This window comes from Podarcis liolepis, assembly GCF_965112155.1.
Source record: "Podarcis liolepis genome assembly, chromosome: 1".
NCBI lineage: Eukaryota > Metazoa > Chordata > Lepidosauria > Squamata > Lacertidae > Podarcis > Podarcis liolepis.
Window position 1 is genome coordinate 131926731 of NC_139554.1, and position 27075 is coordinate 131953805.

At 46.6% G+C, this 27075-nt stretch overlaps 2 protein-coding genes across 4 annotated transcripts in view; both read right to left on the reverse strand.

The window, feature by feature from the left end:
* CARF (calcium responsive transcription factor) overlaps nucleotides 1–27075 on the reverse strand; it is a 103843-nt gene that overhangs the window by 30150 nt on the left and 46618 nt on the right. The gene's annotated exons all lie outside the window — the stretch shown is intronic.
* CNBD2 (cyclic nucleotide binding domain containing 2) overlaps nucleotides 1–27075 on the reverse strand; it is a 39771-nt gene that overhangs the window by 1524 nt on the left and 11172 nt on the right. For all 3 annotated transcript variants that reach the window (XM_083473394.1, XM_083473395.1, XM_083473393.1), the window contains 7 exons: nucleotides 24547–24703; nucleotides 22552–22703; nucleotides 21111–21249; nucleotides 13078–13204; nucleotides 6974–7151; nucleotides 5085–5256; nucleotides 1912–2051 (listed from right to left, as the gene is read on the reverse strand). In XM_083473394.1, the coding sequence (XP_083329520.1) occupies nucleotides 1912–2051; nucleotides 5085–5256; nucleotides 6974–7151; nucleotides 13078–13204; nucleotides 21111–21249; nucleotides 22552–22703; nucleotides 24547–24703 (1065 nt within the window). The remainder of the gene's footprint in view (nucleotides 1–1911; nucleotides 2052–5084; nucleotides 5257–6973; nucleotides 7152–13077; nucleotides 13205–21110; nucleotides 21250–22551; nucleotides 22704–24546; nucleotides 24704–27075) is intronic.

The window sequence follows — 27075 nt, forward strand, 5'->3', positions numbered from 1 at the left end:
CAGAAGTGTTCTGTGTGCCACACACATGCACAGAAGCTCTCAATTGCCCCGCACTTGTGTGCAGAAGCAGCACCTCTGTCAACAGATTTTCCAGGATGTGGAACGAATTTAATTCGTATCTGGAGGGTCCACTGTACAGTCATAGGTAAAGGTAAAGGGACCCCTGACCATTAGGTCCAGTCGTGGCCGACTCTGGGGTTGCGGCGCTCATCTCACTTTATTGGCCGAGGGAGCCGGCATACAGCTTCCGGGTCATGTGGCCAGCATGATTAAGCTGCTTCTGGCAAACCAGAGCAGCGCACAGAAACGCTGTTTACCTTCCCGCCAGAGCAGTACCTATTTATCTACTTGCACTTTGACGTGCTTTTGAACTGCTAGGTTGGCAGGAGCAGGGACCGAGCAACGGGAGCTCACTCCATCGCGGGGATTCTAACCGCCAACCTTTTAATCAGCAAGTCCTAGGCGCCACCCATGTACAGTCATACCTCGGGTTAAATATGCTTCAGGTTGAGAGCTTTCAGGTTGCGCTCCGCGGCGACCCGGAAGTAACGGAATGCGTTACTTCTGGGTTTTGCCCCTCATGCAGACTGTCAAAATGACATCACGTGCATGTGCAGAAGCGGCGAATCGCGACCCGCAGGCGCAGGTTACGTTTGCTTCAGGATGCGAACAGGGATCTGGAACGGATACTGTTCGTATCCAGAGGTACCACTGTACTTACACCATAGGAGCCTACAAAACACAAAACACTGTTGCTGTATGTAGGTTTTATTTGTTTTTAATCTTATCTGTTGGAAATGTACATCCATTTTTTCCCCTTTAAATTTTTTGGGGGCTCCCAAGAGAGCTATAGCTTATTAAGCTTATATGTAAATCCAGCACTGCCTCTCTGGGGCAAATGCCAGAGCATCACTTCTCATTTTCTCCTGGGGAAAAAGACCCATCTAGTCCAGCACTCTGTTCTCACAGCGGCCAACCAAATGCTTCTGGAAAAGCCCACAAGGAGAAACTGAGCACAATGGACATAGCTGACATATTGAGTATCCATTGATAGGCTTTTCCTCCATGAATTGGTCTAATCCCTTTTTAAATCCATCCAAGTTAGTGGCCATCACTGCATCTCTTGGGATATGCAACCCCACCTCAAAGCCATGGGGTGGTATTCAAGTAAGTCTTACTCAGAGTAGATCTACTGAAATTAATGGACCTAACTTAGTCATGTTCATTAATTTTAGTGGGTCTGCTCAGAGTAAAACTGAATTGAATACAACCTCACTGGTCTGTTTTGAAAACTGAATGGTGTCATTTAGCTTCTTTTAATTTGTTATCTTGATTTCTTATTTTTTTGCCATTTCTGCATAGTCCACAAGTTTTTGTATCCATTCTTCTTTCGTTGGGACTTCTTATTCTTTCCATCTTTGTGCAAATAACATTCTTGCCGCTGTAGTCACATACATGAATAAATTTCTATACAGCGGACGCTCGGGTTGTGAACATGATCCGTGCGGGAGGCGCGTTCACAACCCGCAGCACTGCGTCTGTACATGCGCGGGTCGCGATTCAGCGCTTCTGCACATGCGCCAAAACCTGGAAGTAACCCATTCCGGTACTTCCGGGTTCGGCGCAGTGCACAACCCAAAAACGCGCAACCTGAAGCGTCTGTAACCCGAGGTATGACTGTACTGTTTAGGTTCAGTTCTAAACCTGCTTCTCGTAGGCTCAAGCAAACCACATAATATCTGAACACTCCGTACAGATACAGGGAAATAGATTTGTCAAAGGGGCTTCAAGCTTAGTCTACAACATAGCAGCTGTGTTTCCCTCATTATATAATGGGCTTGGAGCCCATGAATCACAACCCCTCAATAGCTATCTCACGCCAGCCCACCCCAATGCTTCAGTCATTCTTACCTGGGATATTTCATCTTTATTTTACCAAATTTTGTCATTGTGGCAGCATCTGCCCATTCCTCAACCTTCTCTTTTTTCAGACGGATGATCTCTGCCCCCTGACTGACCAAAACTATGACACGACTATCTTGCAGATTCGCCTGAGAAGAAATGCAAACCGTGAGGAGATCCTTCCACCAATCTTTGCGGAACAGCTTTTGAACGGACCACCTTTAAAAGTACCGTATTTGCAGAGTCCGATTTAATTCTGTTTGGGCTGCCGAATGCTTGCCACTCCATCTGTACATTTTCTGGATAGAAGGGGCTGGAGTGAAGGAATACCCAAGGCCTCTTTCATGAACATAAACAGGGATGCAAGAGGCAAGGTACAGGCAATAATAATAATAATAATAATAATAATAATAATAATAATAATAATTTATTATTTTTACCCTGCCCATCTGGCTGGGTCCCCCCAGCCACTCTGGGCGGCTTCCAACAAAACACTAAAATGCAACAATCTATTAAACAGGGCTGCCTTTAGATGTCTTCTAAAAGTTTGGTAGTTATTTTTCTCTTTGACATCTGGTGGGAGGGCGTTCCAGTTCCTCAATAAGTTCAGCCTCTTGTATTCTTCTGGCTAATTCAAAGTGTTGGTGCTGACCTTTAAAGCCCTAAACGGCCTCGGTCCAGTATACCTGAAGGAGCGTCTCCACCTCCATCATTCTGCCAGGACATTGAGGTCCAGCGCCGAGGGCCTTCTGGCGGTTCCCTCACTGCGAGAGGCCAAGTTACAGAGAACCAGGCAGAGGGCCTTCTCAGTAGTGGCGCCCTCCCTGTGGAACACCCTCCCACCAGATGTCAAAGAGAACAACTACCAGACTTTTAGAAGACATCTGAAGGCAGCCCTGTTTAGGGAAGCTTTTAATGTTTGATGTATCACAGTATTTTAATATTCTTTTGGAAGCCGCCCAGAGTGGGAAATAAATTATTTATTATTATTGTTATTATTATTATTATTATTATTATTATTATTATTATTATTGCAAATGCATTGGATATCTGAAGGTCGTTTATTGCAATTTAAACAAAAATCATACAATAAGTGAAATAACTCATTGAACTATATTCAACTCCTTTTATTCAGGCTTTTGCTCTTCCGCCCACTATTTCATTTCATTTTTAATTTGTAGACCACCTTTCTATTTTACACACGAGGCGGCTTACAGCAACAAAATATATGACAAAGAACACCCTAATAGGTGGAAGGAATTTATTTTGTATAGAAATGTTTTCTTTTATGTATGTTATCTGTTTTGTTATACTGTTGACTGGTGATATTAAAATCAATAAAAATTAATTTTTAAAAACTGCAACAATACGCACCATAGAAGAATCTGACCAATACAAAAAAGTCATAATAAAACATAACTTTAAAATGGAATGACTTTTATCCAATAAAGTAATATTTGGTAATCTGTTAGAATATGATAGCACACCATGAAATGAACTCTCAAAAGGTCAGCAAATAATAAACAAACAGAAATTCACTCTTAACAATTACAATAAGTACAATAAAACAATTAATGATAAAAGTACCTGCAACTGACAATGCATAAAATATCACAGGGGACTGTTTACTAAGTCCCTGGCCCTCCTAGAACGAAAGCTACAGGGAGGGGGGAGGAAAGGAGCAGGAACTCATTCAGATAGATAGATAGATAGATAGATAGATAGATAGATAGATAGATAGACACACACACATATATATCCATTTAATATTATACATTCACATCATATTTATCCGCTATACCGCCTTGGCTCTTAGAGCCTAGAGACTTCCTTCCTTCCTGCCTCATGGCTTTCAAAATTAACATTTATATAATTGCAATTTATACGTTTTCCGATTCTAATTACACTCATGGCAGAATATCTAAAAAAAATTAAATAAATATAGAAAGAGCAGGAACTCTTCTAAGCAATTTCTGCGATATGAATCAGCCTGACTGATCCCGCCTGTCACTAAATGAGTGAAACCAATGAGTGGAGTCGGAAGTGTAATTCATATGTGAGTTGTTTAGACACCGGCCCATAGGAATCCCCAGAGTCCTAAAAAACTACTGTTTCCTCCTCCCTTTTAATGCATTTTTTCAGAACAGTGGTAGCTCGGGTTAAGAACTTAATTCATTCTGGAGGTCTGTTCTTAACCTGAAACTGTTCTAAACCTGAGGTACCACTTTAGCTAATGGGGCCTCCTGCTGCCGCCGTGCCGCTGGAGCACGATTTCTGTTCTCATCCTGAAGCAAAGTTCATGAGGTACACCAACTCTTGGGGTCGGAGGCGTCTTCAGTCCCCCAAATTTTTGTTTGAAGGGGGCCCAGCCGGCTGCCCCCCCCCCCAAGGTTGAGGGGGCCTGGTACGATGTCATAGGAGGTTGCCCAGGCCTGAACGGTGTCAGGGGGTCACACAAACCCACGCAGAAGGCTTGCACTAGCCTGCACAGCATCGAGAGGCACGTGTGACATCACACAGTGCAAATATGATGTCACACGTGCGCCGAGACCTCCCGATCTGGGGGGCAACCCGCCCCTCTGCCCCTGCATGGCCGCCATTTTGTGTCTGGTGCCCACAGCACTCTCTCGAAATTCATAACGCTCCCACGAGTTCAAAAAAAAGGTTGATGATCCCTGCTATATAGTCCCACCACGGCCACAAAATGTTGGAGATTCATTCCCCATGTCAGCAGCCATGGGATTGTTGTCTATCACATGACCGTATATGTTTTCATTCCACAGTGTGGGAAGTGACGGAGACAGGATGTTTTGGTATTACTGTGTTCCGTGAAGTGGGACTATTGTCCTTTCTCTCTTTGCTGTCTGATGAGAAAGAGGAAGGAGCTAAGTCGGAATGCTCCCAGTGTATTATATGTAAATAAACGTAGATTAGCCAAAATGCTGTGCTATTGGTTCTGTTACACAAACTGCAAATACTCTGCAGATCCCTAAGTGTGTTAATGCCTTTTAGCATCAGTCGCTGTGATGTTCAGGCAGAAGAAAGCTTTTGAAGCTCCCGAAGGATCGACCAGGAGCGAGAGAACATGCCAGTCGGGCATGTGTCTCTGCCAGGGTCCTACACAAGAGTAGGACGCTCCTAACACGAAAATGTCCTGCTCTATAAGGCTATAATATACTTACTATCATTTCTCCTTTGCGCAATTCATCCATTCTGATATATACAGCTGCTGCAACAGAAGTTGGCATCTCTCCATAGGAAGTAGAGTACGTGGGTTCCTTTACAAACTCTCCCGATATAATCTTTTGAACAACCTCCCGATCGTCGTCCCCATGATGCTTCTGAATGAATGAACTAGAAATTGAAAAGTGGGGGCACACTTGTTTGTTTGTTTCTTTATTTGATAAAATATATACACCAACTCAAAGCTGTTTACAAAACGATAAAACGATAAAATCATCACTAAAAACATTTACAACCATAATTTAAAATGTACAGAAATTAAAACCAGAATAAAAGAGACTAATGCAATTTAAAACTCATTGAAATTCTAAACATCTGGGTAAGGTAAAGGTAAAGGGGACCTCTGACCATTAGGTCCAGTTGTGACCGACTCTGGGGTTGTGAGGCTCATCCTGCTTTATTGATTGAGGGGGCTGGCATACAGCTTCTGGGTCATGTGGCTAGCATGATTAAGCTGCTTCAGGCAAACCAGAGCAGCGCACGGAAACGCCATTTACCTTCCCGCCTATTTATCTACTTGCACTTTGACGTGCTTTCGAACTGCTAGGTTGGCAGGAGCAGGGACCGAGCAACAGGAGCTCACCCCGTCGCGGGGATTCGAACCACCGACCTTCTGATCGGCAAGTCCTAGGCTCTGTGGTTTAACCCACAGCGCCACCCACGTCCCTAAAAAGAAAAAAAAGCCTACGGCACCCAGTATTCCCAGGCGGTCTCCCATCCAAGTACTAACCAGGCCTGACCCTGCTTAGCTTCCGAGATCAGACAAGATCGGGCGTGTTCAGGGTAGTATGGCCATAGACAAAAAACATCTGGGTGGGTTTATCTAAATATGAATACGTTCAGAAGGCACCAAAAAAATACAGTGAAAGTGCCTGGCTTGATATCAACAGGTAAGGAGTTCTAAAGTTCAAAGGATTGGGTTATTACAAACACGGCGCAGGTATTATGAAGCACCTGTAAAAGTGCCAAATGCAGGCTGCTCTTTGACGGTTCACTGTGCCTTGTGAGATACAAGAACCTTTATCTCGGCTTTTTGCACACTGATCAGAGTGATGAGATCTCCCCACCTGACATTCATGTGATCTCAGGTGAAGGACAGTTGGACGTGGTTTGCCCAAAATAGTATCGCAGGCCAAATCCAGAGGCCTGGTGGCCCCAATTAGACCCATGGATTGGCGGTTCCACACTACAGGTTTAGCCCCTTGCTGTCAGGGTCTGGGCAGACGAGGAATGGGAGAGACCGCCTCCCCAGCTTGACCCTTCTAGGGAGGAGGAAGAGGAAGACAGTTTAGCAGAAGGAAACTGTTAAGTTGTGGGTGAACATATCAGACGACACAGCGATTCTTCAAACAGCTCTTGTTTATTCACAGGCCAGAACAGAACTGAACTGAAGGGTTCAGCCAGCCTGCTTATATAGAGCTCCACTAGAACGCAACAGTAACCATTTTCCGTAACTATCCAATCACTGAGCGTCACTTTCAATCCCTTATTTGCATATGTGGACCTGAGTGAAAACTATCTACAGTATCCCCCTGCTGGCCCAGGGTGAGAACTTCAGTACATAACAGAAACTAATCCAGAGGGCACGTAGCAGTGGAGATTCACTCAGGGCAAAGCCATTATCCAAGAGGCTGGGTTCTATAGCCTCTCTCTGTAAATACTGAATAGAAAGCGGATGGTAAGAAACATTTCCTTGTCTTTGTGCGTTCCTGGCAACTGGCCAGGAGTCACCGGCAGCAGCCTGCCACTTGCACCCTATGCGACCAGCCATTTCCCTTGCTCTCTCTGCCTCCAGGAAAACAACCCGGAAAGCCCCCTCGCCTCTCACCTTTTGTCCACGTTTATCACGACACTTTTATGCTGCCTGTTGAAGAGACTGTCCTGCTTCATGAATTGGTCATACTGTCCATTCCGCTGACCGATATAGTAGTCTTTGAGGTCCTTCAATCTCTCCCGACTGAAGGAATTCCACATCGTGCTTTTGAATCTGTCAACGCACGCAACCTCTGCATAAGAAGAAAAGCATGTCTGAAGCTAGTTATGTAAAAAAGCCATTGCCCCCCTCTAAATTTAATTTAATTAAAGGAAAATTCAAAAAGTTATCGCACAATAAAATTGCATGTTTTAAAGCAGTGTTCCCCAACCTTGGGCCTCCAGCTGTTTTTGGACTACAATTCCCATCATCCTTGACCACTGGTCTTGCTAGCGAGGGATGATGGGAGTTGTAGTCCAAAAACAGCTGGGGGCCCAAGGTTGGGGAACACTGTTTTAAAGGATAAGAGTAGCTCAAAAAGTTCCTACTTTAAAAAAAATATTTTACACTGTTTTCACATAACAGGTTTTTAATGTTAACCAAGCCTTTTCAGAAGTAAGTCATATTGAATTTGTTGGTGCTTATTTCCCAGGTCAGCAGGGTAAGTATTAAGTTACAGTCTAAGTTGTCTTTTGTGCTTAGGTCCAATGCAGAACAGAAAGAGTAACAGAGGCATTTGTAAAGCAAATGGACATTGTAAGAATGCATGCTTTAGGTTTGCGTTGCCAAAAAAACTTAAACAAGGGCTACTTCAAACTTAATGTGTAAAAAAATGCATTAAGGTGTGAAGGCCAATTTATGCAAGGAGTTTAGATTTCTGTAGTAGATGAGTTAAGGGTAGCACTTTTTTCTTTCTGCTTTTTTCGTTTCTGGTATTTTTCTGTAAAATTTGAAACTTCTACACACACACACAAAAAAGCAAGGAACACCCGAGTCCCAGAAGCAGTTTAGTCCTGCTGGCCACATGACCCGGAAAACTGTCTGTAGACAAATGGCGGCTCCCTCAGCCTGAAAAGTGAGATGAGCGCCACAACCCCATAGTTGCCTTTGACTGGACTTAACCGTCCAGGGGTCCTTTACCTTTATGTTACAATCTTTAGAAGATATCTGAAGGCAACCCTGTATACAGAAGTTTTTAAATGTTTTGTTATGTTTTTATATATGTTGGAAGCTGCCCAGAGCAGCTGGGGAAACACAGTCAGATGCGTGGTGCTTAATGAAATAATTAATTATAATAATAATTATAATTATTATATATAATAATAATAATAATAATAATAATAATAATAATAATAATAATAATAGAATAGGACATCCCTATTTTCATCAGAGAAATATCGAAGAGTATGGTGTACCTACTCCCTATGCCCTTGAAATAAATTATGGGTGGGATATAAATAATAAATTATTATAAATTATTATAAATTATTATAAATTATTATAAATTATTATAAATTATTATAAATTATTATTATTATTTCCCTCAGAGAATTCTGGGTACTGTAGTTTGTTCAGGACTGCTGGGAACTATAACCCTGTGAGGGGTAAACTACCGTCTAGGGTCCAGAATTCATTGAGGGAAAGAATGGGCTTCACATGATGCTCTGTATATTCAGCACATGACGCCCCCCAACGAAACCTTGGAATTGGTGCTGGGAATTGTAGCTCTGTTAGGGATAAACTACAGTTCCAGGTCTTTGTGGGGGAAGAAGTGTGATTTAAATGTACGCCATGCAGTGCTTACCCCCCCCCCCAAAACCATTTAGATGTACTCCCATTTTCTTACTCATATTGAAATACTGCCCCTGTGATGGCCTGGGATTCGGACTCAGAGGCTGAACCTGAGGAATCCCAGCCTGCACAGGAGTCCCCACCTCCAGAACCAGCTGAGCAGGGGCTGGGGCTTGAGCCTGAAGGGTCCTCACCTGTGCTGGATCCTCAGGTGCAGGCACCAGCTGAGTCTGCTCTGGCTCCTGAGGTGATGGAGGACCCATTGCCTGCAGGTGCTCCACTCTCAGCCCCGTCAGGGGAAGCTGAGGTTGCCTCTGGGTCCGGTAACCCTCCAGCCTCTCCTGAGCTGCAGAGGCTCAGGGCAGAGAGGCGGAGGGAACTAAGTTCCCGCAGGAGGAGTGCTCGCCTTCAGGCCAGGAGAGGCGAGTCACCTGCCCTATGCCTCGGGGCAGATAAAAGCCAGTCAGCTCCAGTCCCAAGTTGTGGAAGCAACATTGTTGGTAGCCTGTTCCTGCCTGCACCCTGTCCTGCTCTTCTGCCAGAGTTCCTGACCTCACCCGACTCCTTGCCTTGGACCCCGCTTCAGCCTGGATGGACAGCCTCCATTCCACACCCTCGACCTCGGATTGGACTCAGACCACGCCGCACAGTAACCCCCCGGGACCAGCACAGCCCCTCAATGAGGCCAACAGTTCACAAAATGTTTAGGGGTATGCGTACCCCTGCGTACCCCCAGAAAAAAGCACTGGCGTGTTCCTCCCAGTCTGCTTCCTACATACAGTTTTTGCTATATCTGCTCCAGGGATAGAGGCATAGAAATAGAAGCCATGCCATTGCTGCCATCTATGAAAAGCCATGAGCAAAGTTCAGCCTGTTTTTGTTTCTTTTCTGCTTGATTTAGGAGAGCTTCCAGCTACAGCCATTCTTTGTTTTGCTATTTTTATTCCATTTCATGTTTATTCTTCATAGTGCACCGTTTCATGGGAAAAGAGAGTTCTGGCACATCCTATACTGCTTGGGTTCCAAGCTTTCTTGGAATGGCCTTCCTGCCAAGATCAGCAAAAGGAGACCTAGAACATTGGCCAAGGCAAACAGAGAGGTCTCAGAATGTAAAAGCGACTCTTGCTTATGGCGTTTTGCTTGATTTTGGGGTGTCCGGTGAGAACACTCTCCCAGTACCCTCATGAAATGGTAATTTTCTGGAGTCTTTGAGGTCATTGTGATAGTTAAATTGGAATCAATATAACTTTGGAGTGTGGGTTTAAAAACTGTTGAAGAAGGTCCATAATGGAAGAAAGCTGGAATACAGTGGTACCTCAGGTTAACTACTTAATTCGTTCCGGAAGTCCGTTCTTAACCTGAAGCTGTTCTTAACCTGAAGCACCATTATAGATAATAGGGCCTCCTGCTGCTGCTGCGCCACCGCTGCACGATTTCTGTTCTCACCCTGAAGCAAAGTTCTTAACCTGAAGCACTATTTCTGGGTTAGCGGAGTCTGTAACCTGAAGCGTATGTAACCTGAAGCGTATGTAACCCGAGGTACCACTGACTGTATAAGAAATAAATATTAAAACAAGCTGGAGTTATTCAAATTGGTGAGTTGATTCTGGTTCTGCATATAAAAAACCCCCAGGATTTGGTGTATGTATCAGGGCTTTTTCAAGCCAGAACTCGCTGGAACGCATTTCTGGCCACTCTCAGGTGGCACCATTGCCCTTCTAGGAGAATGAGGAAGGTGTTCAAGGTGAGTTTGAATCCTACTCGATATTGATACAGATTCCAACATATAGTTAGCAGAGTACAGTGGTGCGTCGCAAGACGAAAAGAATCCGTTCTGTGATTATCTTCGTCTAGCGGTTTTTTCATCTTGCGAAGCAAGCCCATTGACGGATTAGCGGATTAGCGCTATTAGCGGCTTTTAGCGGCTTATCTGCTGATTGGATCAGCTGATAAGCGGATTAGCGGCTTGGGGGAAAGGGAGGGGGGGAGGGAAAAAACCCTGCAGGAACTCGCAAGACATTTTCGTCTTGCGAAGCAAGCCCATAGGAAATTCGTTTTGCGAAGCACCTCCAAAACGGAAAACTCTTTCGTCTAGCGAGTTTTCCGTCTTGCGAGGCATTCGTCTTGCGGGGCACCACTGTAAAAACTTAAATACGTTGCAGGATTCCCCAAAAATAGACCAGATGCAATTGTATTTCATCCAGCAGAGCTTTACTGCTACTGAAGGCAAATGAGCATAATGGTCACAAATCTAATACATTCGGGATTGGCGCGGTCCATAAAAATCCAGTTGCAGCAGACTTAACTTAAACTTACAATAACTTATAATAAGTCTGAAAACCTTAACACTAAGAATTCTATGTACAAAACACACCAGAAGGAAGAGAGATAGAAAGTGAAAGTGAAACCCAGGCTCCTTCTGGCCTTACTACAGTGGTACAGTAGTGCCCCGCAAGACGAATGCCTTGCAAGACGGAAAACCCGCAAGACGAAAGGATTTTCCGTTTGCGAGTTGCTTCGCAAGACGAATTTCCCTATGGGCTTGCTTCGCAAGAAGAAAGCCCATAGGGAAATCTCCGGGGATCTCTTTTAAATGCTTCTGAAGGCCAGCGGGGGGCAAAAGTCTTTGCTCCCCCCTGCCTGCCTTCCCGGGAGAGGGAAAAACGCGCTGCGTTTCTCCGCTGTCCCGGACGGCTTTTGAAGGCAGGCGGGGGGGGAGCAAAGACTTTCGCCCCCCGCCCGCCTTCAGAAGAGGTCCAGGACCTCTTCTGAAGGCCGGCGGGGGGCGAAAGTCTTTGTCCCCCCTGCCTGCCTTCCCATAGGCTTTTAAATCGCCCCGGACAGCGGAGAAGTCCTCCGCTGTCCCGGGGCGATTTTAAAATGCCGCCTGCCAGCATTTTAAGATCGCCCCGGACAGCGGAGAAGTCCTCCGCTGTCCCGGGGTTTTTTAAAATTCTGGGGGTGGGAAGAAAAGCCCTTGTCCCCCCCCCCCAGCCTTCAGAAGAGGTTGGGGGACAGACTGTCCCCGGACCTGGTCTGAAGGCGGTTTCCATAGGAACGCATTGATTGATTTTCAATGCATTCCTATGGGAAACCGTGTTTCGCAAGACGAAAAACTCGCAAGAAGGAAAAACTTGCGGAACGAATTAATTTCGTCTTGCGAGGCACCACTGTACCTCGGGTTAAGTATTTAATTTGTTCCGGAGGTCCGTTCTTAACGTGAAACTGTTCTTAACCTGAAGCACCACTTTCGCTAATGGGGCCTCCTGCTGCTGCCGCGCCGCCAGTGAATGATTTCTATTCTCAACCTGAAGCTAAGTTCTTAACCCGAGGTAATATTTCTGGGTTAGCAGAGTCTGTAACCTGAAGCATATGTAACCTGAAGCATATGTAACCCGAGGTACCACTGTATTATAGTCAGCATGACCTTGGCAGAAGAGATAACAGAACCAGTTTAAGCCAGCTGTACTCAGCTTTTCTGAAGGAATAACCCAAACATCAGGAACCTTCTGCTTGCTTCTTTCACACAGAGAAGCTTCCAGAACCCTCTGGAACTAATTAGAATAGGAAAGATCTCTACACATCAGATCAGTACTTTCTGCACTAAGAAATGCAAACTGACAAGTTCTGGCACCACTTTTTCGAGAAGAATAGTGCTGTGTACTTTATAAATTTCTTTCACTGAGACCAGCATAACCACCATATCTGGGAAATAAGATTAACATTATTTTATGTGTTGTTTTTTGCATTATTTCTCACATTTACATTTTTCCATCATGGAACTCACGGCAATGTGTACTGTACTTTTCGCTCTATAAGACGCACTTTTTCCCCTGCAAAAATTAAGGGGAAATATGTGTGCGTCTTATGCAGCGAATGCAGGCTCCATGGCTTCAGCGATAGCAACGCGAAGCCTCCGAAGTGCAGTGGGAGCGCTCCCGTTGCGCTCCGGAGGCTTCGTGTTGCTTTTGCACCGATCCCTCTTGCTCTCCTGGCTTTGCTTCGCTGGAGAGGCGCTACACAGCTTTCCCTCTCTGCGCAGCGCCCCTTCAGCGAAGCGGGAGGAGAAATGGAAGGGGCTCCATTTCTCCTGCCGCTTCGCTGAAGGGGCGCTACGCAGAGAGGGAGAGAATTTTTTTTTCTTGTTCTCCCCCTCTAAAACAAGGTGCGTCCTATGGTCGGGTACATCCTATAGAGCGAAAAATACGGTATATGTGGTTCTCAGATGGTCTCCAATCTAACAGCTGACCAGACCTGGACCCATTTAGCTTGAGCAAGGCAGTAGCCTTGTGCACCTGCAAGACTATGCGCTGAGACCAGGTGCCATCCTGGCAGCTGAGAAGTCCTGGTGAATCACATGTGCATAAAAAGGCAAAGTCGTAACATACCAGCTGCTATGCGGCGCTTCTCCATCATATGTAGCTTGCGTTTGGGGAAACACAGTTGTTTTGAGATCCACTTGTGGTAAGATGGACAGGTACTGAGATCCACCAGACGCAAAACCTCGCACACACCCTGATGAAACAACAGAAAAAACTACAGCTGAGTTGATCATATGGGCCCATAGCTATGCACATCTTCCCAAGATTAGAACACAGAGGAGGGCAGGGGAGGGAAAGGAATTGACCTGATCTATAAACCTTGGATATGGAAGAACTGATTGGTTCAAAATTGGGAAAGGAGTACAACAAGGCTGTATATTGTCTCCCTGCTTCTTTAACTTATATGCAGAATTCATCATGCGAAAGGCTGGGCTGGATGAATCCCTAGCTGGAATTAAGATTGCCGGAAGAAATATCAACAACCTCAGATATGCAGATGACACAACCTTGATGGCAGAAAGTGAGGAGGAATTAAAGAACCTTTTATTGAGGGTGAAAGAGGAGAGCGTGAAATATGGTCTGAAACTCAACATCAAAAAAACGAAGATCATGGCCACTGGGCCCATCACCTCCTGGCAAATAGAAGGGGAAGAAATGGAGGCAGTGAGAGATTTTACTTTCTTGGGCTCCATGATCACTGCAGATGGTGACAGCAGCCACAAAATTAAAAGACGCCTAGACAGCATCTAAAAAAGCAGAGACATCACCTTGCCAACAAAGGTCCGTATAGTAAAAGCTATGGTTTTCCCAATAGTGATGTATGGAAGTGAGAGCTGGACCATAAAGAAGGCTGATCACCAAAGAATTGATGCTTTTGAATTGTGCTGGAGGAGACTCTTGAGAGTCCCATGGACTGCAAGAAGATCAAACGTATCCATTCTGAAGGAAATCAGCCCTGAGTGCTCACTGGAAGGACAGATCGTGAAGCTGAGGCTCCAATACTTTGGCCACCTCATGAAAAGAGAAGACTCCCTGGAAAAGACCCTGATGTTGGGAAAGATGGAGGGCTCAAGGAGAAGGGGACGACAGAGGACGAGATGGTTGGATAGTGTTCTCGAAGCTACCAGCATGAGTTTGACCAAACTGTGGGAGGCAGTGGAAGACAGGAGTGCCTGGCGTGCTCTGGTCCATGGGGTCACGGAGAGTCGGACACGACTAAACGACTGAACAACAACAACAACATAAACCTTGACAGTTTATAGAAAGTTTCCCGAGGAATACAGTCAAACCTCGGTTGTCGAATGTAATCCGTTCCGGAAGCTCGTTCAGCTTCTGTAACATCCGACAACCAAGGCGTGGCTTCTGATTGATTGCAGGAGCTTCCTGCACTCAAGAGGAAACTGTGTTGGATGTTCAGCTCCTGAAAAATGTTCGAAAAATGGACCATTTACTTCCGGGGTTTTGGTGTTCGGGAGCTGAATCATTCAAAAACAGAGCCATCCCATGAAGATGATGGACTTTTGGGAGCTAGCCGACCTGCCCGGAAGAGTCCACGACCAGAAGGAGGAGGAGTACCAGGAAGAATGGAGGAAATTTAAAGACTATTTAGCTAAATATGCTAAGATAACTTAAATTGAAATACTTGCAAATACCAGATTGGCTTAGGATTTAAACATGTGATTTTATATAATAATATGTTTAAAATTTATATGAAAAGAAAGAAGTTAATTGATTACGTAAATTTTATGAGAAATTCGTTTTGGAAAACTGTTACAATGATATACATTGAAATTCAGCTGGGGGGGATTTGAGGAAGTCACCTAACAATGTTAATAATAGTGGAATAATTACAGTTAGGATTTATGTTTGTTCGTCTGTTTATAAATTTGGAAAATCAATAAAAAAAATTGAAAAAACAAAAACAGAGCCGTCCAGGAGCTGAGGTTTGACTGTACTGCCATCTACAGTGTCTTCTTAAGAAGATAATTTACATTTTTTGGCAGGGGGGAGTTGCCTAATTAATCATGGGCGCTAGATTAAAAGGATATTGAATTGATTACTCCGATGAACTAAATTAGAAGCTGAAACCTTAGTTCTAACCCTACCAGGGCATCATGCTAACTCTTTCCCTTTGTCCAGCATCAAATTCCACCAAGGTTGGCCCTAGTATGAGACAGAACGAAGTGGCCTATTCTTGGATATCATCAACGGACAGCAATTTGTTGTTCTTGCGACACAGAGAGGCACTTAATAATAATAATAATAATAATAAATTTTATTTATATCCCGCCCTCCCCAGCCGAAGCCGGGCTCAGGGCGGCCAACAACAATCAAATAACCATATAATTGAATAATCACACATTCTAAAACATTTCATTATAAAAGTTAATTAAAATCAAATTGATGGCAACCAAAGTGCAGTGCAGGTTGCCAGAGGAGGGAGTCAGGCTGCGCCCTGACCAAAGGCCTGGTGGAACAACTCTGTCTTGCAGGCCCTGCGGAAAGATGTCAGGTCCCGCAGGGCCCTAGTCTCTTGTGACAGAGCATTCCACCAGATTGGAGCCACAGCCGAGAAGGCCCTGGCTCTAGTTAAGGCCAGCCTAACCTCTCTGAGGCCTGGGACCTTGAGGATGTTTTTATTTACAGACCGTAGGTTTCTCTGTGGGGCATACCAGGAGAGGCGGTCCCGTAGGTACGAGGGTCCTAGGCCGTATAGGGCTTTAAAGGTTAAAACCAGCACCTTAAACTTGATCCTATACTCCACCGGGAGCCAGTGCAGGTGGTATAGCACCGGGTGAATGTGATCTCGCAGCGAGGACCCCGTAAGGAGTCTCGCTGCGGCATTCTGTACCCGCTGGAGTTTCTGGGTCAGTCTCAAGGGCAGCCCCACGTAGAGCGAGTTACAATAATCCAGTCTGGAGGTGACCGTCGCATGGATCACAGTGGCTAGGTCAGGGCGAGAGAGATAAGGGGCCAACTGCTTAGCTTGGCGGAGATGAAAAAATGCCGCCTTTGTTATAGCTGTAATCTGCGCCTCCATAGAGAGGGAGGTATCGAAGATTACACCCAGACTCTTAACGGACGGTGCTGGCACCAATTGCACCCCCGCAAGAGATGGGAGTTGCCCCCTCGATCCCATATCGTCCCGCCCCAGCCAGAGGACCTCTGTCTTCGCAGGATTTAACTTCAACCGGCTCCCACGTAACCATCCAGCCACAGCTTCCAGACATCTGGTCAGTGTGTCTGGGGCCGAGTCAGGATGGCCATCCATCAACAGATAGAGTTGGGTGTCATCAGCATACTGATGGCAACCCAGCCCAAAACTCCGGACAAGCTGGGCGAGGGGGCGCATAAAGATGTTAAAAAGCATCGGGGAGAGAATCGCACCCTGAGGCACTCCACACACCAAGGAGTGGCGCGATGACAATTCCCCCCCAAGCGCCACCCTCTGTCCCCGACCAGAGAGAAACGAGCGCAGCCATTGAAGGACTGTGCCCTGGATCCCCACGTCGGCAAGGCGGTGGTCCAGGAGTTCATGATCGACCATGTCAAAGGCTGCTGACAGATCTAGAAGAATCAGCAGCCCCGACCCACCTCGATCCAGCTGCCTGCGGAGATCATCTGTTAGGGCGACCAGAGCCGTCTCGGTCCCATGACCAGCGCGGAAGCCGGACTGGAATGGATCCAGAGCAGATGTTTCATCCAGAAACCTACCAAGCTGTTCAGCAACCGCTCTCTCAATCACCTTACCCAGGAATGGAAGATTCGAGACCGGGCGGTAATTGGATAGATCTAAGGGATCTAATGATGTTTTCTTTAAGAGCGGACGCACCACCGCCTCCTTCAGTTCCCCTGGGAATGTCCCGGTGCTAAGGGACAGATTGATGATATCCCCCAGGGGGGCCCGCACCTCGTCTGGACACGCTCTAATCAGCCAGGACGGGCACGGGTCGAGAGGACAAGTGGTGGGCTTCCCAGCTCGGAGGAGTCTGTCCACATCGGCTGGGAATATCCGGTCAAAGTGGTCCAGTACTGGACCCGAGGACAGTCGAGGGGCCTCCAGTTCCTTTATTGTATCGAAATTGGCGGGGAGGTCATGGCGGAGCAACAGGACCTTCTCCGCAAAAAAAGCTCGCAAATGCCTCACAGCTGTGTGTCCAATTGTTATTTAAATTTGGCTGTCCTTCGAGGGACGTTAAAGATCGAATTATACTAAATAATTGCGCCGGGCGAGAGCTAGCGGATGCAATGGAGGCCGAGAAGTAGGACTTCTTAGCGGCCTTCACTGCCCTCTCATAGGTTTTCATAAAAACTCTATAGGATGTTCTTGAAGCTCCGTCACGGGCACCCCGCCATACTCGCTCTAGCCGTCTGAGGTCCCGCTTCATATTCCGGAGCTCCTCGGTAAACCAGGGAGCCCGGTTTCTGCGGGGACGCAGAGGGCGCTTAGGTGCGATCTCATTGATGGCTGCCAGGAGCTGGGTATTCCAGCCCTCAACAAGCTCAGTCAATGAGTCGCCAGGGGGAGCAAGGTCCCGCAAGGCTTGACGGAATCTATCAGGGTCCATCAGCCTCCGCGGGCGAGCCCAAATCGGCTCGCCACCCAAGCAGGGAGGGGGTGGAACGTCAATCCTGGCTTTCAGAGCGTAGTGATCAGACCATGGCACCTTCATCGAAGGGAACATGATCACATCTATACCGACGCCAAAGATCAAATCCAGCGTGTGGCCTGCTAGATGTGTGGGGCCCGAAACAAACTGGGAGAGCCCTAGTGTCGCCATGGAAGACACCAGGTCCAGAGCCTGTGAGGAGGGAGTGGCATCGGCATGGATGTTGAAGTCCCCCAATACCAATAGGTTAGGGAACTCCAAGGCCCAGCCGGCCACCGCCTCCAGCAGGCCTGACAGGGTGGCTGCTGGTGCGCTAGGTGGCCGGTACACCAGCCAGACAGCCAAGCTCACCTCGGAGCCCCACACTAGGCCAACACATTCAATGCCAGGGATCGATGGCGATGGTAGAGCCCTGAAAGAACAATCTTCCCGGATTAATAATGCCACCCCTCCCCCCCGGCCCACAGTCCGCGACTGGTGGAGGACGGAGAAACCCGGGGGCGCCATCTCTCGTAAGGTAACAGTAACCCCTTCGCGCACCCAGGTCTCCGTCACACAGGCCAGGTCGGCCCCCTGAGAGATGAAGAAATCTCGCAGGGTGGCGGTTTTATTGCCTATAGACCTGGCATTGCACAACACCAGTGACGGAGGTGAGTAATCCTTGCTCACCCTACCCTCGTCTCTCGGGATGGGGCGCAGATTGGAAGGGGTACGAGCATATCCGTATCTCGATCCCCTTCGCCTACATCTGCCCCCACCGCCATGCCTCCCTCGCCCCTCCACGGTAGGGATCCCAGGCCTCATATTCACCTCCATGATGTTCCAGCTAAGTATTGGTAGTGTCGGGGCCTTGTGCTGTCCCGGTAATTGTCACTTTGAGTTGTTTAATGGGTTCTTGGAGGTAGAACGAGGACCCATAAAGAAATCGGTAATTTTAGTTTGTGCGGATAGGGACTTCTTCTGTGTTGATTGACTCCATGATTTGGTAGCATTAACAGGCAGGAAGGGTTTTGCCGGGGAGGAAGAATTAGGCAAAGTTGGTGAAGTCGAATGCTGTTCGTTAAGGTGAGTAGTAGCAAGTCTTTGATGGGCTATACTAGTAGATCCGTCAGAGTTGTCAGTCTTAGCCAGGGTAGCACTAAGAAGTGTTCCAGTCATCACTTGTAGTTGCTGCGCCGATGGGAAAGAATTATCACGCAGATGTATAGAAGGACGAGAACGTGGGGATGGTGCCTGCGTAGTCATTTCCTGGTGATCTTCAGGCAGGGTAGATTCTAGCTCAGGCATTGAGGCAAAGGAATCATCAGCTTGTGAGATTTCCTGCCTCCTGTGCCAAAATACCAGTGTTTGAAACTTCTTTTGTTCTAGGCGCATTTTGGAAGAGGGAATTTAATGAGCGCAAGCATTTTCTGAGCTCTGGGCACAGGACTGTGCCTAAGATTTCAGATTAAACTGCAGAGTGGAAGGAAAGGAGGACCATTTTCTGCCTCCCCACTTCCCCTACTCTCTGAAGACTGGAGAAGAGACCCTCTTAAGAATATTAGACGGGTGGGTAGGGGAAGGACTAGACTATGTGAAAAATGAACATAATATTTTAGCTGCAGTTCATTCAGCTTCAGCTTTGTATTCTTGTTATATTCTTAATGTATTCTTGCCCTACTTGCCATATAATTACTTTAATAGTGGCTGAATTTTTGAGTGCTGTCCATGTAGAAAGATTGGGCCGTTATAAAGAGATTTAGTTGTTCTTAATTGATCGGTGATGTGGTAGTGTTATATTGTATTATTTATGCAAATTGATTTTCTCTGGAGTTAAAGATCTGGCAGGGACAAACCTTGTTATGCCGAATTCGTATTTTGCACAATTTGTATACGGTGTTTGTTTGATAATGTGTGGTTTGCTATGACTAATAAAGGATTGACTTTTTTTATTTGAACTGAGGTTTGGTGGGAACCTCAAGGTTTGTGACTTGGCGAGGTGGTCCAGGGGCGCTCTGCAGGGGGTCATGGAGGATGAGGGGAGCTGTGCACGGGCATGCAAAGGGTGCCCTCTTTTTGATGTGAAGAGTGGTCATTATGCAGGGGGCCGCTAGGGGCGCCTTGGAAGATGGCCGACAATATCATCTCTCCAGCTCGCACGAGGTAATTAAGGGGCTGATGATGGGAGTAAATCAGCCTCCCAAATTCTTCCCGGTGGAAGGGAAGATGCAGCCTCGTCCGCGGTTGCCCATAAATCACCCCTGCGTTCGAAAGAAGGAGGGGGTGAGGGCACTGGACGGAAAGCCCACGAGTGAGTTCGGATCTCCCGGACGTTGTTTCTGAGAGTGACTCTAGTTGCATTACTTAAGATAAAAAATTGGATATAAAAGTTATTGCACATGCTTCAAGCGAAGAAAAGCGTATGTTAGCTGCTAATTAAGCCTGCCACTGAGAAGTTAAGAGTGATGGAATGGACTGGACAGAAGATAACATCAAAGAGTAACATCTATGCCAGTATGTTGAAACGGAACGGAAAGGAGGGGGGGACTTTTTCTTCTTTTTATTACAATATTACCTAACAACCCCCCCCCCGCCCGAAGAACCGTCATACAACTTATAAGAAGTGAGATTGGAAAATAAACTGTGTGGAAATAAAAATATCAACTAAAGCCTTTGTTTTTTGAAAGATCTGGAAAGAAAACAAAAGGCTCTCTTGTGACGCAGTTTTTAATCGGGATCTGCCATTATGAGACAGACTTCATTGCGAGATTAATAGGCACAGGGGGAGGCGAGCCACTACTTTGTTATCATGTTTGTATTTTAAGTTCGACTTGGCAAATTCTTCCCTGGAAAGCCTAATTTATGATGCAACCTGTCTGGGAAAATTAATGAGCAAACGCCTAGATTTTATTTCATCGGAGCTGAGAATGATGGCATCTGCCGCTCGAGAAGGACTTTTGGATCAGCGTGTGAGAATTTATTGCAAACAAAAGACTTACCAGCTTCAAAAAAAAAAAAGGAAGAGCCTTATAAAGTTCACACAGAAGCATAATATTGCTTACGTTAACTCGCCTGTGGAAACAACTCAGAGGCAATTAAGAAGAAAAAGGATAACATCAAGAAGATTGAAAGATAGGACTGGTGAACACTAAAAGCTGCAGAAATATGAGATGACTGGACCCTTACTGAACTCGAAGCATGGGAACCCCCAACAAAATATATAATTTGGTAAAATATTTGGACTTTATGATATGTATTGGTATAATTTGGAATAATTAATGTGATATGATTGGATTGTTAAATGGAAAACTTAATAAAAAATTATTTTTTAAAAAAGGAGTGGTCATTATGCTCTTCACAACAATATACTCCCCCCCCCGAACTGACATCCAATAGTCCAATATGCGCACCTCCAAAGGAAACAGACCCCCCCCCAAGGGCTACAGTGGCATCCCCACCTGTTGGGAAAGTAAGGCATATTATGAAAAATTAATCACACGCTGAGCTCACCTTTGTAATAAATATCATCGTGGTCGTATCTGTGATGTCGCTAGTAATCACCTGGCCATAGTGGAACCTCTCGATTTTGCAGTAGTAGGCTATTTTCGCTACTGAAGAATCGGGCAGTGTATCAAAAAGGTCGACGCTTCTGAAAACAGGAGGGATTCATGGAGAGCTTTCATCTGCAAGGGTTTCAAGCTGGCAACCGTGATTTCGGTGTCCAGGTAAGCATGGGCCTACACATTAACTCCTGAGAGGAGGGAGGTGTTAGAAAAATAATAATAGAAAAAGGACTGGGAAGTGCTGGGAATCTGCATATTGGGTCAGAATGAGCAGCGCTTATTGGGAAAGAGGTTTTTAAATTTTATTTTAAAGCAGCTCTTTTTTGGAACTGTGCTTCTTGTGACAACGGAACAGCAGCTGACTCAGACTTTTCATAGTAAAAGCACTCTTGTACAGTGGTATCTCAGGTTACAGATGCTTCAGGTTACAGACGCTTCAGGTTACAGACTCCACTAACCCAGAAGTAGTACAGTGGTACCTCTGGCTACGTACTTAATTCGTTCCAGAGATCCGTTCTTAACCTGAAACTGTTCTGAACCTGAGGTACCACTTTAGCTAATGGGGCATCCTGCTGCCACCGTCGAGCGATTTCTGTTCTTATCCTGAGGTAAAGTTCTTAACCCAAGGTACTACTTCTGCGTTAGCGGTGTCTGTAACCCGAAGTGTTTGTAACCTGAGGTACCACTGTACCTCGGGTTAAGAACTTTGCTTCAGGATGAGAACAGAAATCACAACGCCACAGTGTGGTGGCAGCAGGAGACCCCATTAGCTAAAGTGGTACCTCAGGTTAAGAAGATTCAGGTTAAGAACGGACCTCCAGGATGAATTAAGTTCTTAACCCAAGGTACCACTGTATCACCTAAGGCTGCACACACGGTAAAGGTAAAGGACCCCTGACAGTTAAGTCCAGTCGTGGCTGACTCTGGGGTTGCGGCGCTCATCTTGCTTTACTGGCCAACGGACAGTTCTTCCGGGTCATGTGGCCATCATGACTAAGTCGCTTCTGGCGCAATGGAACACCGAAACCAGAGCAGTGCACAGAAATGCCGTTTACCTTCCCGGCACCTATTAATCTACTTGCACTTTTTGGGGTGCTTTCGAACTGCTAGGTTGGCAGGAGCAGGGACCGAGCAACGGGAGCTCACCCCGTCACAGGGATTCAAACCACCAACATTTTGATCAGCAAGCCCAAGGCTCAGTGGTTTAGACCACAGTGCCACCCACGTTCTATGTACTCACAGTGAGAAAGCTTAAATACACACTGTCATTAGAGGTTGTGGCGCAAAGCCCGGCTTTTTAAAGGAGCCGGGACAAGGGCAAAGGGACACGAGAGGGAAAGGAATGATGCAGAGAAGCAGTGGTACAGAGTTACGCAGGGATACGTTACCTCAGGAATTCATATCGGTTTTTGAACTCTCGGTTAAGTTCCTTGTCTAGCTCATAGGCAAAAAAGTCACTTTTGTCCACCACCAACAGTTCCGTTTCCTCCAGGCAGACAACAGTGGCGACCCTCCTTGTGTTTTGCAAAAGGGCAATTTCCTAATAACAATAAGCAGGACGATAGGAATGAATCTGGGCAGCACAGCCAATAGTAGGTGCCTACAGCCAGTGATATTTCAAGTCAACCGAGGATTCTTCACTTTGTGGTTCTTAGCAATGCATAGTTCTACTATCTCTTCCTAGTCTCTCACCATTTTTTCTTTCCTCATCCACCTCCCGCTTTTCCTCAGGCCATCCCTACTTTCAACAGAGAAATGTTGGAGGGTATGTGTTATGTATTGAAGTTCTCACCCTGGCCACCAGGAGTATCGTGTATATAGTTTTCACTCAGGTCCACGTCAGTGACCTTAGGCGGGAAACCCTGGGTTGTTGTTGCTACAATGTTGACAGCCGGCTGCCTATAAAAGCAGGCCAGCTGAGCTGTTTGCTGTTCAGTTCTGTTCCAGCTTACAAATAAAGAGCTGTTTGAAGAATCGCTGTGTCGTCTGATATGTTCACCCACAACTTAACAGTATGGAGTTATGCGACCGCGGAGCCAAGGAGATAAGTAACTATACAATCTTTAGAAGACATCTGAAGGCAGCCCTGTACAGGGAAATTGTTTAATGTTTCATGTCTTTATATATGTTGGAAGCCAACCAAAGTGGCTGAGGCAACCCAGTCATATGGGCAGGGTATAAATAATAAAAGTATTATTATTATTATTGAATAGGAAAAGGTAAAGGGACCCCTGACCGTTAGGTCCAGTCGTGGCCGACTCTGGGGTTGCGGCGCTCATCTTGCTTTATTGGCCAAGGGAGCCGGCATACAGCTTCTGGGTTATGCGGCCAGCATGACTAAGCTGCTTCTGGCAAACCAGAGCAGTGCACGGAAATGCCATTTACCTTCCCGCTGGAGTGGTATCTATTTATCTACTTGCACTTTGACATGCTTTCAAACTGCTAGGTTGGCAGGAGCAGGGACCGAACAACGGGAGCTCACCCTGTCGCGGGGATTCAAACCGCCAACCTTCTGATCCTAGGCTCTGTGGTTTAACCCACAGCACCACCCGCGTCCCACTATTATTGAATATTATTGAATAGGACACCCCTATTTTCATTGGAGAAATGTTAGGGGGTATGCCTTTCTCTCGCCCGCTGTGGCTTACAACTCTAAACCATTGTTTCCACAGCACCTCTGCTCTTTTCACGGCAGTTTTTCTGCTTCTCTGGCTACTGCTCTGCTTTCCTAGACTCTAATTTTTCTGTTTGCCCTACCCCTCTCTATCTGAGAATTTGTTCTGAGTACCAGAACAGAACTCAGATCCTGGGATTCCATGTTGATGTAAAGGTCCATGCATTAAAAACAATATATAAATTCTGGTATGCATGATTAATCCAGAATGCGGCAGCTGGGATGGGTGACTGGCAGCGGCTTCCAAGACCATATAACACCGGTCCTGAATGACCTACATTGGCTCCCAGTAGGTTTCCGAGCACAATTCAAAGTGTTGGCGCTGATCTTTAAAGCCCTAAACAGCCTCGGCCCAGTATAGCTGAAGGAGTGTCTCCACCCCCATCGTCCAGCCCAGACACTGAGGTCCAGTTCCGAGGGCCTTCTGGTGGTTCCCTCACTGCAAGAAGTGAGGTTACTGGGAACCAGACAGGGGGCCTTTTCGGTAGTGGCACCCACCCTGTGGAGCACCCTCCCACCCGATGTCAAGGAAATAAACAAACATCTGACTTTTAGAAGACATCTAAAAGACATCACCTGTATCGGGAAATTTTAAATGTCTAATGTTTTGTCATTTTTAATGTCCTGTAAGCTGCCCAGAGTGACTGGGGAAAGCCAGCCAGCTGGGGGGGTATAAATAAAATTATTATTATTACAGATTAGCACTTACACCAAAACAAGCACCTCTCCGAACTGTAGTCGGAGCGGCTTCTACAAACGCGCTGCTACCATCCTCGTCATCAGTGATAGCAACGGAACCACAATAGATGAAGTAGAAACTGTCTGCCTGATGTCCCTTTTTGATGATGACTCTTCTGCGACCAAACCTAGAAAGCAGACAACCGGACAAGATCATTAGCTAGTGGAAATAAACCTGAACCAAAAGACGTCTGCTTACAGAAGCAACATAGGTAAAAAAAAGGTAAAGGTAAAGGACCCCTGGACAGTTACGTCCAGTCAAAGGTGACTACGGGGTTGCGGTGCTCATCTCGCTTTCAGGCTGAGGGAGCCGGCGTTTGTCCACAGACAGCTTTCTGATCATGTGGTCAGCATAACTAAACTGCTTCTGGCACAATGGGATACCGTAATGGAAACCAGAGCACACGGAAATGCTGTTTACCTTCCCGCCACTGTGATACCTATTTATCTACTTGCACTGGCATGCTTTCCAACTGCTAGGTTGGCAGGAGCTGGGACAAAGCAATGGGAGCTCACTCCGTTGCGGGGATTCGAACCGTGACCTGATTGGCAAGCCCAAGAGGCTCAGTGGTTAAGACCACAGTGCCACCTGCGTAGGAATGGTATATCTAGACTGAGTTGTACACAAATCCCATTAGTAACTGTACAATCCACACTTTGTCATGCGGTCTGCTGCATACAGCAAACCACTCCTGCATTTTTTTTAAGCACGGGAGGTGACTCCAATTTAAAAAGCAGCTTCTGCAACATCCCTGGTTTATGTTTGAACTGGGGGCTGAGTCCCTGATTCTGCTGCTTGCCAAACCCTGCTCCTTGCTCTCCTCCTCGGTAACCCATTAGATCTTATGCAGCTGCTATAGACATGCCCTCCAACATTTCTCCAATAAAAATAAACAAGGTAAAGGTAAAGGACCCTTGACAGTTAAGTCCAGTTGCGAACGACTCTGGGATTGCGGCACTCATCTCACTTTACTGGCCAAGGGAGACGACATTTGTCCGCAGACAGTTTTTCCGGGTCATGTGGTCAGCATGACTAAGCCGCTTCTGGCAAAACCAGAGCAGCGCATGGAAACGCCGTTTACCTTCCCGCCAGAGCGTTACATATTTATCTACTTGCACTGGTGTGCTTTCGAACTGCTAGGTTGGCAGGAGCTGGGACAAAGCAATGGGAGCTCACAACGTCGCGGGGATTCGAACCGCCAACCTTCCAATCGGCAAGCCCAAGAGGATCAGTGGTTTAGACCACAGCGCCACTGGCATGGCCACAGCGCCAATAAAAATAGGGACGTCCTATTCCAGAATAATAATTTTACTATTGATACTCAGCCCATCTACCGGGTTGCCCCAGCCACTCTGGGCGGCTTCCAAGATATATAAAAACATAATAAACAATAAACATTTTTTTAAAAAAACTTCCCTATACAGGGCTGCCTTCAGACGGCTCGGGAGTCAAATAACTCCATACCCTCCAAGATTTCTCAGAAGAAAATAGGGACACCCTAAGGAAAGGATACCAGGACGCAGGTGGGGCTGTGGGTTAAACCACAGAGCCTAGGGCTTGCTGATCAGAAGGTCGGCGGCTTGAATCCCCGTGACGGGGTGAGCATTCCTTGTTCGGTCCCAGCTCCTGCCAACCTAGCAGTTTGAAAGCACATCAAAGTGCAAGTAGATAAATAGGTACCACTCCGGCGGGAAGGTAAACGGCGTTTCCGTGCACTGCTCTGGTTCGCCAGAAGTGGCTTAGTCATGCTGGCCACATGACCCGGAAGCTGTATGCCAGCTCCCTTGGCCAATAAAGCAAGATGAGTGCCGCAACCCCAGAGTCGGCCATGACTGGACCTAATGGTCAGGGGTCCCTTTACCTTTAAGAAAAGGATGTTCTAGGATCAAATCAGAAACTGGGACAGCTTTTGTAAATTGGGGACTGTCCCTGGGAAATAGGGGCACTTGGAGAGTCTGAATAGACCACGAGATCACCATGGAGCCACTTCTGGGCGCCTTCCTCAATCCCACACTGTTCCTTCTGCCATTCTTCGTGCCAAGCAATGGTGGCAGAGGCCTGCCAGCCCCTACTTTCTTCTCCCCGCAGCTGGGCTGACTCTCCATGTTAACTGCCACTGCCAGAAGCAGCAGAAGCAGATTGCCAAGCTGGTGGGCAATAGTGGCGCCAGCTAGCCTGCCCTTCTCGACTCAAGGCTGGCAGGCAGAGGAGCCAGTGGGCCTCTTTTTTAAACTGAGACTTCCAGATCTAGCTCTAGCTCTTTTTGGACCAGGATCGAACCAGCTTCAGTAACCCATCCCCTGGTAACCGCATGAGTGTGGTTTATTGCGATGGGCATTGCAAGCGCCGCGCTTCAAAACAGCCGGGGAGCTGCAGCTGGCGCAGAATGTGCCCACCTGACTATTGCAAGGGGCACCGTATTTTTCGCTCTATAAGACGCACCAGACCACAAGACACACCTAGTTTTTGGAGGAGGAAAACAAGAAAAAAGATATTCTG